Here is a 10,813-nt window from a genome sequence, read left to right on the forward strand (position 1 = left end):
AGGTCCAACGCTGCTGCCAATTTTTCCTGCTCCTTCTCCATTCCTGCTGCCTGAGAGCTCCCACCCATTGCTGCCTGTGTGAAGGGCACTGTCCTTTGGCAAAACCTCAGCCCCTCAGGGGACGGCAAGCAGCACACAGCTGTAACAGGTCCTTCTCTTTTCTTTGTCAGGTCTCCGACAGCGGCATCCCTCCCCTGTCCTCATCGGCATTCATAAACATCCAAGTGACTGAGCAGAGCCAGTACGCCCCCTCCGCCCTTCCCCTGGAGATATTCATCACCACCAACGAGGCAGCCTTCCGAGGCGGCGTGCTGGGCAAGATCCACGCCACGGACCGAGACCCCCACGACACGCTGGTGTACACGTTGGTGGCAGAAGTGCCCCGGGAGGGACGCTTCTCCGTTGGGGCCACAGACGGAAAGATCATCGCTGGGGACAAGCTTCCCCATGGCCATTACCTCCTGAACGTGACGGTGAGCGATGGCACCTTCACCGCCAGCACCAGCGTCAACGTCCACGTGTGGTGCTTCACGCAGGAGGCGCTGGACAAGGCGGTGGTGCTGCATTTCCGACACCTCTCCCCGGAGGAGTTTGTGGGGGATCACTGGCGCAACTTGCAGAGGTTTCTAGGAAACGTCCTTGTTACCCGGCGCCAGAACATCCACATGGCCAGCCTACAGCCCGCGGCTGCCTCTGATGGGGTGGACCTGCTCTTGGCCGTCGGAGAGCCACATGGCTCCCTGTATGAGCCTCGGGTGCTGGCAAACAAGATCACCGTCTCAGCGGGGGAGATGGACCAGCTTGTGGGACTGCGGATGAAGAAGGCAATTCACGTGCCGTGCCACGGGTCAGACTGTGCCCACCGTGTCTGCAAGGAGACCATTCAGCTGGATCCAGGCATGATGTCTACTTACAGCACTGCCCGGCTCAGCGTCCTCACCCCGCGGCACAGCCTGGAGCAAATCTGTTCTTGCAATGGTGAGCAATCCTTCTTGGTAGCACACCACAATATAAACCTCTTAGAACTTAAATAATTCACTCTTTTTTTTTTTCTGTGAATCTCCTGTAGCATTTAATTAAGCAACAGTAATATTGGCAAAAGTCACTCATACCTAGCAAGTAACAAAGCTCAGTGATTAGATTTTCAATCTTTGAGCTCCTGTGTTTATTCAGGGCTCATAAAAATAGAGACTAACTGATAAATTCCAGGGAAGGCAAGTAGAGTATATTTGTTATGTGTACTCTAGAGTGCTTCAAGTAATGAGACAACAGAGGTTAACACATCACTTGGGCAGGAAAGGTAGGGAGATACTGTAGGCTAAGATAAAGACATGTTAAAGGAAGAGGAAATCCAAGGGTGTTGTAGACCATTCTGAGGGCACCCAGAAGCTGTTGTGGGACAGAACTTGCAGGGCTGCTATCGCAGGACTGTCTTACAGTTGTGTACCCAAAAGAAATACTGGGAACACCAAATGGGAGCTGTGGGAGCTGCAGTGCAGCTGCACGTGGGTTGCTGTGGGCAGGATTGTTGCTGGGCAGCTATGGTGTCTGGCTGGGAAAAGAGGCAAGGCTGAAAACAGCCTCAAAATGTGACAAAGATGAGACCTTTCGCTCACTCTGCTTCCAGGAACGGCTGTGAGGTTCGGGGGCCACAGCTACATTTGGTACCAGCACTCTCAGGCAGGGTCCTGGCACATGCACTTTCGTCTGAAGACCCACCAGCAGCACGCCGTGGTGTTCTCCGCCAACGGGACCGACCAGGCCGTGTTGGAGGTACGGATCACAACATGCAGGGCTTCTTTCCAGTGTAAAAAGCACTTATTGTTTCAGGGAAGGTTACCGGAGAAAGAAGATGCAGTAGTAAACATCTCTAGTAATTGATCTAGAAAAGCAGATGAATAAAGAATAGGGGGGTTGTATATTCCCCGCCAATTAAAATTGGTCAAACTGGAGATCAAGATCACGGGATGTACTTATCAGCTTACTGAGACTTATCCCCGAGACTAATCACATTGTGATCTACACACTGCAAATCTACCTGCAAGTGTTCATCCTGTCCCCGAGCTCCCTCATCCCTTCTCATGGTTTCGCAATCCCATCTTCCTATTTTGAAACACTTTTCTTCCCACTGCTACAAAAGACCGACACAGACGGGAAGCTGTGCAGTGGCCAACACCCAGAGACCTACCCAAAGTATGTGTTGCTCCTTGCTGTCACAGCCCTAGCCACTAAGGACAAAAGCAGAGAAACATCATCTCTATGTCCTGTGCCCACCTCCAGCTGTGACTTTAAGCCATGCTGCAAAGGGCTGATGAGAGAAATATTGCTTCTCAAGAAGGGTCTGTCTGGCCTGAATGACTGAAGGAAGCCCTCAGGATTTTAAGCCTTGTGGTGTGATTTTAAGCTTTCTAGGTATGAGACAAAGCTGTGAATGAATTTTAGCTGACAGTTTGTAGATTTGGTAAAGAGGACAGCTTCCCCCAGGGGTAGACATATCATTGCTCTTCCAGTTGCTAAGCTCTACTGATATTCAGAAGCAGGACGCAGTGACAGGATGGCAAGCCAGGCACGCTGGGAAGGACTTGGCAGTCCATCAGCTCTTGCTCCAGGGAATCAAGTTCTCAACTGTCTCCCAGCCCCAGAAATCAATAAGCCCAATCTACAGACCCATCTGAAGTGAAATCACCTTCCTCCAGATAAAGCAAAGTGACAAAGCTCTCTGGTGTGCCTGCCAATCGTGCAAAGGGATTTACACACACGTTGCCCTGAGGCCCTTCCATGGCGCGTGCCGGCTGCATCCAGTTCTCCCTTCCCTTTGTCATCCCTGCTTCTTTCGGCGGGTGCTCTCTCCTCTCACTGAGCTTTATTTGTGCCACAGACTTCTCTAAGAGTGAACTGATGTCCCACTCTGCATTTGGCCCCTCCAGAGCAGCCCGACCACACCAGATGTAGGTTCCTCTAAAGTTTGATGTAGCCCATAATCACTCCTCTTGCTCTAGCCTCTTCCAAGCATCGCCACTCCTCGTCTCTAATGTCCCCCAGTGGAGATCTCACTTGCTTGGGATTCCCAGCAGCAAGCTCTGCAGGTTTTCTGTGAATGTCTTGTTCTGTCATTTCTCCTTCTCCATGGGCTCTTGGCTTCTATGAAGGAGAGCTTTTATCAACAGAGCCCTGGGGAGAAAAGGTGAAAAAGGGATTTACCTCTGAGTTCACCCCAAAATAACACAGATAACCTTTCCTTCCTCCTTATTCCATGAGTTTTAAAGAGGAATCTTGGGTTGCAGACAGGAATTCCTGATGGCCCAGTTCAGTGCAGAAGACCATGGTTTGCTTTTGGAAGCTCAGTAACTTGATTGTCTCCCTCCCATCTGCTGGAGAGCAAGGACTGGATTGCAACCCCTATTAGCAGCTTTGGCCTGGGTTTCTGGCAGGCTGATGAGGTACAACAGGAATCCCTTTCTCTGCCTCCTGCCTTCTCCTTGCCTCCCCCAGAGAAAGCTGCCAGGTGCTGCTCCTCGTCGAGGTCCTTTCAGCATCCCTCACCCATGCCAAAGCGGGAACCACTCCAGCACCTTCCCCACCACTAGTGAGACAGTGAGAAAAGAATAAAGGCCACGTGGCTCAGAACAAGAGCCCATCTGTGCCCAGTGATGGAGTTAGGACAGCCTGAATACCAGGGCTCTGATTATGCTTGGGAAGGGGGAAGGAAGGGTGAGCAGCTGCAGCAGCACTATCACATGGCTCTGCACCCTGTTATAGGGAAAGGTGAGCTTCCCTCCCTCCTAGTGGTCAGTGCTTGCAGGAAAGGGCCATAGGTGAAGTTGTGCCAGCAAGATGAAGGTGGTTTGTAAAATAAAGGAGATTTCAGGGGCTGTATTTGCCTAGCTGGTAATTCTTGGGGCCCAAAAACTGGGATCCCTCTTGACTCACAATGCTCAGGCAGGGAGAGAGGGGAATAAGTAGCAAGAGGAATGTGGAGAGCCCCCACAAACACCACCCACATGTACCACAGCTAACCGGGCCCCCTGGGATGTGTTTTGCAGGTGGTGAACGGGGTGCCTCACCTCGGGTACAGCTGTCGGGGCAGCTACACCGGGAACCTCTCCTCCTCGCGCCTCGTGAGCGACGGCGAGTGGCACTCGGTCTTCCTGGAGGTGAAGAACACGTCTGTCCGCCTGCTCATCGACGGGCTGGGGAACGCCTCTCTCCAGCTGCCAGGGACCTGTGGCATCTCCCGGGGCAGACGAGACCTGCTTTTTGGGGGCCTCCGGCAACCCCTCCAGTCCCAGAGAGTCACACGAGGGTTCAGGGGCTGCCTGGATGTGCTTGCGATCAACGGCAGGGAAGTGGTCCTCCTGCCCGGGAAAGGGCAATCCAAGGAAGTGGTGGAGGAGGTGGGGATAAAGCAGTGCTGCTCCCCAACCGGTGCCTGCAGCAGCAATCCGTGCCTCAACAACGGGATGTGCTCCGAAACACACGGAGGAGGTACGTGGATATCCTACGCAGAGCAACGGGGGAAGGGAAAGTCACAACTTCTTCATTTGTCCCTATCAAGGGGCTTCTTGAGTGAGAGGTCCCTGGTCCCAGGGGAACTCAAGGGATAGCTGGCTCAGTGCAGGAGCAGCCGGGGCCATGAGATCATCCTCCTGGCTCTCAGCAGAGGGCCGTGGCCCAGAGGGAAGGAGCACATTTCTAAGGAGCGTGCATGACCTGGGAGAGAGCACCTTTGCCAAAAATTCAGACGCAAATAGAAATTCCACCCTCCCCGCTACATCCCCTTTGCTTAAGGAGACATTAGTGAGGTCGGAATTGGGCGAGATGGGATCATGCAGCGATGGTATCTGGGCAGAAACAAGCCAAGATCTTCATCTATCCCCACTGCACTCGGTGACTCCCCGGGGCTATGGGAAAGGATATGGGAAAACAGCAAGCTGACAGCCGAGAGCGGCAGGTTAACGCGGGGTGCGGGTGCTCAGCAGAGGTTTGGCACCAGGCTCTGCCCCAGACAGGCTCCCCACAGCCCCAGCTCCCATCAAAGGGCTTTTTCTACCAGCTGCATCACAAAAAGTGCTCATTCCAGGGTGAGGACCCCTCCCAGCTCCCCCCTCATGCCACTGCCGTGCACCCACATCCCAGCTGCCAGCACAGCTGCAGGGCTGCACCCCACAGCACCCCATCGCCCGAGATGGGCACCCTCAGGGCTCTGCAGGCTGTGGAGTGGGGCAGGAGCTCTGTGCTCCTTGGGTCAGCTGCCAAAGCCCAAACCCTGCCCAGCGAGCAAGCAAGGACCGGAGGAGGGAGCAGAGCTCCTCCTGCCCTGCCCGCAGCTGCTGGGAACAAGATCCCCAGCCCTGCCGACTCAGCAGCTGCCTGGCTCAGGTGAACTCGTTTGATGCAAGCTGTCCACACCAGTTAGCCTGGCCCTAGTGCCTCAGCCTTAGCCCTGCACCCCTCTGCCTGGAAATCCCCTCTGGCTGGCCTGGAAGGGGCTCAAAGCCCTACAGGTGAAAACTCACTTCTGCAGTGGGTCAAGGCAGCACCTGCAAGCTTTGCAGAGAGGATACAAAGGGGAAAGAAAATCCCTCCCTTGTTAATAATCACCCAGCGCCCTTCTCATAGCTTCCTCCCAGCGTGAACAGCCTCCCCTGCAAACGGCCAGCTGCCCAGCAGGGTTCTTGTGGGATGCAGCCCCAGCAGGCTTGCACAGGGCATTTCTGCAGGGCAGGGGTTGCTGGAGGGAGGCGTAGCTGTGAGGTTAGCCGGGGCGTGCGGCTTCCTGCAGCCCCGCGGGCTCACTGCCGGACACCACGGGCACACAGCGCGAGTTTGTGCAGAGCTCTGCCCGGGGACCGCAGGCACGGGATTACCCACACAGGCTAAGGCACGTCTGGGCAAACGAGCCCGGGTGGGCCACGAGCCACGTGAGAACGCGTCTGTGCCGAAAGGGTCAAAGCCAGACCAGGCACCACATCAACCGGGAGCACAGGGCGAACGCAGGCAAGCCCCGCGCCCAGGAACACGTGTGTGTGCGCACACGCAGCCCCACGGGCGATGTCCAGCACCTGCCGAGCGAGCGCCGGCACGTCCTGGCTGCACAGCCCCTGGCACGCGTGTGGGAACAGGTCTGCCCTTGCTCGCGCTGCGCTCTAAAGCGGGGAAGTTTGGCTCGTGGCTGAGCAGCCAAGACTTGGAGCGTGCTGCAGCGTGGCAAGCCTGACCTTCCCGCACAGCACCGCCAGCCGAGGGACTGGCAGGAGCTTAGCAGAGCCAGGGATGTTCCCATTTTGGGGTTACGTGAAGCAGCAGCCCCAAACCCAGGCGGCAGCAGCCCCTCCACGTCCCCAGGTGTGCCGGGTTCCTCTGGCTGCGAGCAGTCACCTCCTGCAGGCAGGAGAAGCCAGGCGTGCCGAGACAGGCGCCTCGCACCGCCAGGACTCGCAGGACCGAGGCTGCAGAGAACAATGGGTTGCACGGGATCGCTTTTAGCAGGGCCAGAAATGCTGATGCAGCCCACCAGGCTCCCCTTCCTTTAATCTAAGTTTGTCCCCCAGTTTCTCCATGAAGTAAAGCCACGTGCTGTCTGGAGAGGCACTGTGTCGGGAGAGGGCAGGCTTCACTTCCCTAAACAGCTCTGCAGCGCCCAAAGCCTCCAGCAACTGCTCCAGGTCCTGTAATGTGGGTACCAGTCCTCCAAGGATGGTTGGGGTGCCCCACAAACATCCAGCAGCACCAAGTGCGTGTGCTCAGGCAGCTGGATTGAGCCCTCCATTTGTGCTATCAGTGCCGGGCACTGCTCCACACCGCTCTCACCAGTTCCTCCATGTGGATGTGGTTTCCTTACAGCTCCCTCTCACCCCTCCAGGTTACACCTGCATCTGCTCCGGGCTGTTTTCTGGGGAGCGCTGTGAGCTCGGAGACAGCCCCTGCGACTCCAAGCCCTGTTTGCACGGGGGCACCTGCGTCCTCTCCGCCACCGGCTACTCCTGCCACTGCCCCGACTGGTACCTGGGCGAAAGGTAGGGCCAGGAGGTGTCCTGTGGTGGGCTGGGAACATGATGTGCTACTGGTCCCTGTTATCACCAGGCATCACAGTGTTTGGCTTTGGCCCCGAACCCTATGGTTAATACCACTTTGGAGTTCTCACCAGCAATGTTACAGCCCGGATATGTTTCCCCTACACTAAATGCCAGCGAGTGCTTGCCAAATATCCACAGCTGGAGAACTCACCAAGCCCAGAGGCTGCTCTGCTGCTTGGTGTCACCCGCCGCAGCCACGCACCCTCCCCAAGCTCCCTGTCCCTGCCTCCAGCCCAGAGCCACCAGAGGTGCCCCGCGTGGGGCCCCGAGTCACTTAGCTGGGGTGAAAAGTGGTGTTTTTAACAAATGTGAAGGCAGAAATCATTACTGCAACTCTTGGATAAAGGAATGTAACTGGGCATTAGGTGGCAGTGTGATACCTGGAATGGCACACACGCCGGCTCACACATCCTAACGCAATGGCTAAGAAATAAGAGAAGTGAACACTTCATGGTGTCTCTGCAGTGAGAGTAATAGGGGAAAAAAAAAAAAGGGGGGAAGGAAGGAAAATCAACCAGTGCATATTCCCCCTAGCACGGGGAGAGCATTACTGCTGGAAGGGAAAGTCCCTGTCCTGCAGGCAAGTGAGAAAGGAGAATATTTAGGTTCTACGGGGCAGAGCAGGACAGAGAATTCAGTCTCAGCTCTGCATATGCTCCATAAAATGCCAAAAAATGACCATCCTGTAAACCTTGCAGCCTCCTTATGAAAAGCACTATTGTAAATGCCAGGATCCCCGCCCTCTGCCAGGAGAGGCAGGTAGCACGGCGGCTGGCAAGAGAGGCAGAAGCCCAGAGGAGGCACCCCAGGTGGTATAAACCAGAGCTCTGAGCAGGACGGTGCAGCTCTAGCCTCTTCCCCAGGCTGATGTTGTCCCCATCCCTTCCCAGGTGCGAGAAGCTGGCCGAGGAGTGCCAAGACAACCCGTGCCGCAACGCGGGGCGCTGCGTGAGCGCCCAGGGCTCCATCCACTGCATCTGCCCGTCGGATTACCAGGGGGACTACTGCACGCAGCCCATCATCACCCCCGCCATCGTGCCCACGCAGTGGGCGGTGGGCCCGGAGGAGATCGCCGAGATCGTGGCCGGCGTGCTGGGGGTGGCCATCCTGGCCGTGGCCTTCGTGCTCATCCGCAAGCGCTACCGCCACCGCGCCAAGGCGCACAAGCCGGTGGCCCGGGAGGACCCCGACCTGCTGTCCAAGAGCGAGTTCTCCAAGAGCGTGGGCGTGGGCACCCAAGCCGTGCCCCCCATCGAGCTCAACATCCTCGGCGACACGGCGCACAACAACTTGGACCGGGCCACGCCGGAGCAGCGCAAAGCCAGCGGCACCCCCGAGTTCGTCACCTTCAACTCGGCCAACGCCCCCAAGCACCGGGGCACCATCGTGTGCAGCGTGGCGCCCAACCTGCCCCCCGCCGCGCCCCCCTCCAACTCCGACAACGAGTCCTTCGTCAAGTGCACCTGGGCCAGGGAGGAGATGGGTCAGTAGCTGCAGTTTTGGCTTGCTCTTGCCAGGTCCCTTTACCCCTGTGAGGTGGATCACACATTTGCAAACACGGGAGAGTGTCGGTGTCGGGCAGAGCAAAGTAAAATGTGGGTGAATGATGCCCTAGTCCCTCCACTGGCTCTTCCCTTCCCCAGGTGTCACCTCTACACCCCCGTTTTCAGCTTTAATTCACTTAGCTCCCGACACAAGCAGCAGGGGATCCATTAATGGACGGCCTGAATTCCCACATGCCCAGGGTCAATAGTCTCTATAAAAGGGGATGTTGAAGCCGGTGGGGAATATTTAAGATCCTAAAAGTCAGCGTGAGTTTTAGTGGAGTCTTTCACACTAAACGCCCACAGCCAGAGGGATCATGCCCGGAGGGAAATGCGGCTCCAGGCAGCCAGGTCTCTGCTCTCTCCCTGCCCAGGAGCTCAGCAGCCAAGAGAGCTGCCAAAGAGAGCTCACAAAAGTGAAGTAGAGGGAAAGGGATCCAGTGGATCACTTGCTCTGCACCATCCCTTCATTGTGGAAGCTTTTTGCATCTGTGTGGCATGCTGAAGTGTGTCGTTTGGGTGCTAGGGTGGGAAGTGTCAGAAGCCTGGTGGGAGCACTGCCCCAGCACAGGTAGGGGTGCCCCGAAATCCCATCTTCTCCCGAGGCAGACACTGCAGCTCCCCAGTCCCCATGGCTCCTCGCTCCCCCTGCCACATCTCCTGCAGGCTCAGGCTCACGCAGTGAGAATCAACAGGAGGGCAGGAGAGGGAAAACCCCAACCCAGGGCACGCACCACAGCTAACACGGCTCTCTTCTCTTCCAGTCTACCCAGCAGAAACAACCTACTGGCCGCCCCGCTACCTCTCCTCGGACGTCCAGGAGTATTCCCACTACGAAATCATCCAAGCCCCCCCCGCCTCCTCCTCCCACCCTCCTCTCCCCCCGCCGCCCCCTCCTCCGGCCGACGCCGAGCCGGTGGCTCTGTACGGGGGCTTCCCCTTCCCGCTGGACCAGAGCAACAAGCGGGCCCCCATCCCCCCCCGCTACAGCAACCAGAACCTGGAGGACTTCTTGCCGCTGGGGCCGGTGGAGATGGGAGCCTCCCAGTGCCAGAACGAGTACACGGCCATCAGCTACTACCCGGCCCAGCTGGTGCAGGGCGAAGGGGTCCCCTACCAGCCCGAGCCCGGCTACAAGCGGGTGAGCATGAGGCTGAGCGTGGCGCAGCCGTCCTACGCCGACTGCGAGGTGGTGGGCCACCACCAGCCCGGCCTCCGCGCCCAGCCCCTGCCGCCCCCCAACTACGAGGGCTCCGACATGGTGGAGAGCGACTACGGCAGCTGCGAGGAGGTGATGTTTTAACCGAGGGACTCGTCCCGGAGCTGAGAAGGGAAGCGCACACGTGTGTGTGTGTCCCCACCCCGAGGGAGGCTGGCGTTCCCCCGCGCCCCGGTTTGCAGCATCTCGCCCCCCGCGCTGGGGTGGGATTTGGCTGGATCTTTTTGTTCCTGCTGTGGACGGAGGGGAAATGCTCCGGCCATTGCCAGGACACGGAGGATGCTCGTGGGATGCCAGTGACTAACCGGCCTCCTTGCCACGGAGCATTCCCCCCGACGACGCCGTGCATCTCCTCGCAGCCTGGGCTGCCCGGTCCCGGGGAGGAGCAGAGCAGGCACTGCAGCAGCCCTGGAGGAGAAGGCAGGGAAGGACTAGCACTGCCCAGCCCCCGGCGGCACCCCGCAGCCAGCTCTGGTGCCGAGGACTCGCATCAGGGCGATGGCTTGCCCGGTGGGATGGTTCGGTTGGTGCAAACCCTCTTCTGCGTCTGCTCCCCACGAGGCTGGCTGAGAGATGAGGGGGTGCAGCCAGGCCTGCCAGCACGCCCTCAACTTGGCAAAAAGAAGTCCAAGAAAATAAAACAAACGTCCATTTCTACAGGGGGAAAAAAAAATAAAAAAATGCAACAAGGCACATGGCACCGGCACGGACTAAAACCAGCCCGTGGACCCTTCCCAGCTGGGCTGTGCTGCGGGGAGCAGGGGAGCCTGCCCCGAGGCTGCAGCGGTACCCAGCCCTCACACCCCTGGGGCTGGTGTACCCCAAAAAGACTGCAGGGCCAGCCCCTGTGCCATGGACTGCACCCGCGGCATCCCCAGCGCGGGATGGGCACCAGCCAAGGGCTTGTTGTACGTCCCTGTGCTCGGGAATGTGCTGTTTCTTGTGAAAGGTTTTCTTCGGTTGGTCGTTTGATG

General features: G+C 57.6%; 1 protein-coding gene across 1 annotated transcript in view; it reads left to right on the forward strand.

Annotated features, from left to right (window-relative positions):
• The window catches only part of FAT2 (FAT atypical cadherin 2), a gene marked incomplete at both ends in the record, with an annotated part of 42,184 nt that extends 32,261 nt beyond the window's left edge, over positions 1 to 9,923 (forward strand). The window contains 6 exons of the mRNA XM_084295494.1: positions 171 to 978; positions 1,628 to 1,773; positions 4,044 to 4,485; positions 6,863 to 7,016; positions 7,967 to 8,559; positions 9,385 to 9,923. Coding sequence (XP_084151620.1) covers positions 171 to 978; positions 1,628 to 1,773; positions 4,044 to 4,485; positions 6,863 to 7,016; positions 7,967 to 8,559; positions 9,385 to 9,923 — 2,682 coding nt within the window. The remainder of the gene's footprint in view (positions 1 to 170; positions 979 to 1,627; positions 1,774 to 4,043; positions 4,486 to 6,862; positions 7,017 to 7,966; positions 8,560 to 9,384) is intronic.
• Positions 9,924 to 10,813: the final 890 nt, after the last annotated feature.

The sequence above is a fragment of the Netta rufina genome, assembly GCF_964035555.1.
Source record: "Netta rufina genome assembly, chromosome: 14".
NCBI classification, from domain to species: Eukaryota; Metazoa; Chordata; class Aves; order Anseriformes; family Anatidae; genus Netta; species Netta rufina.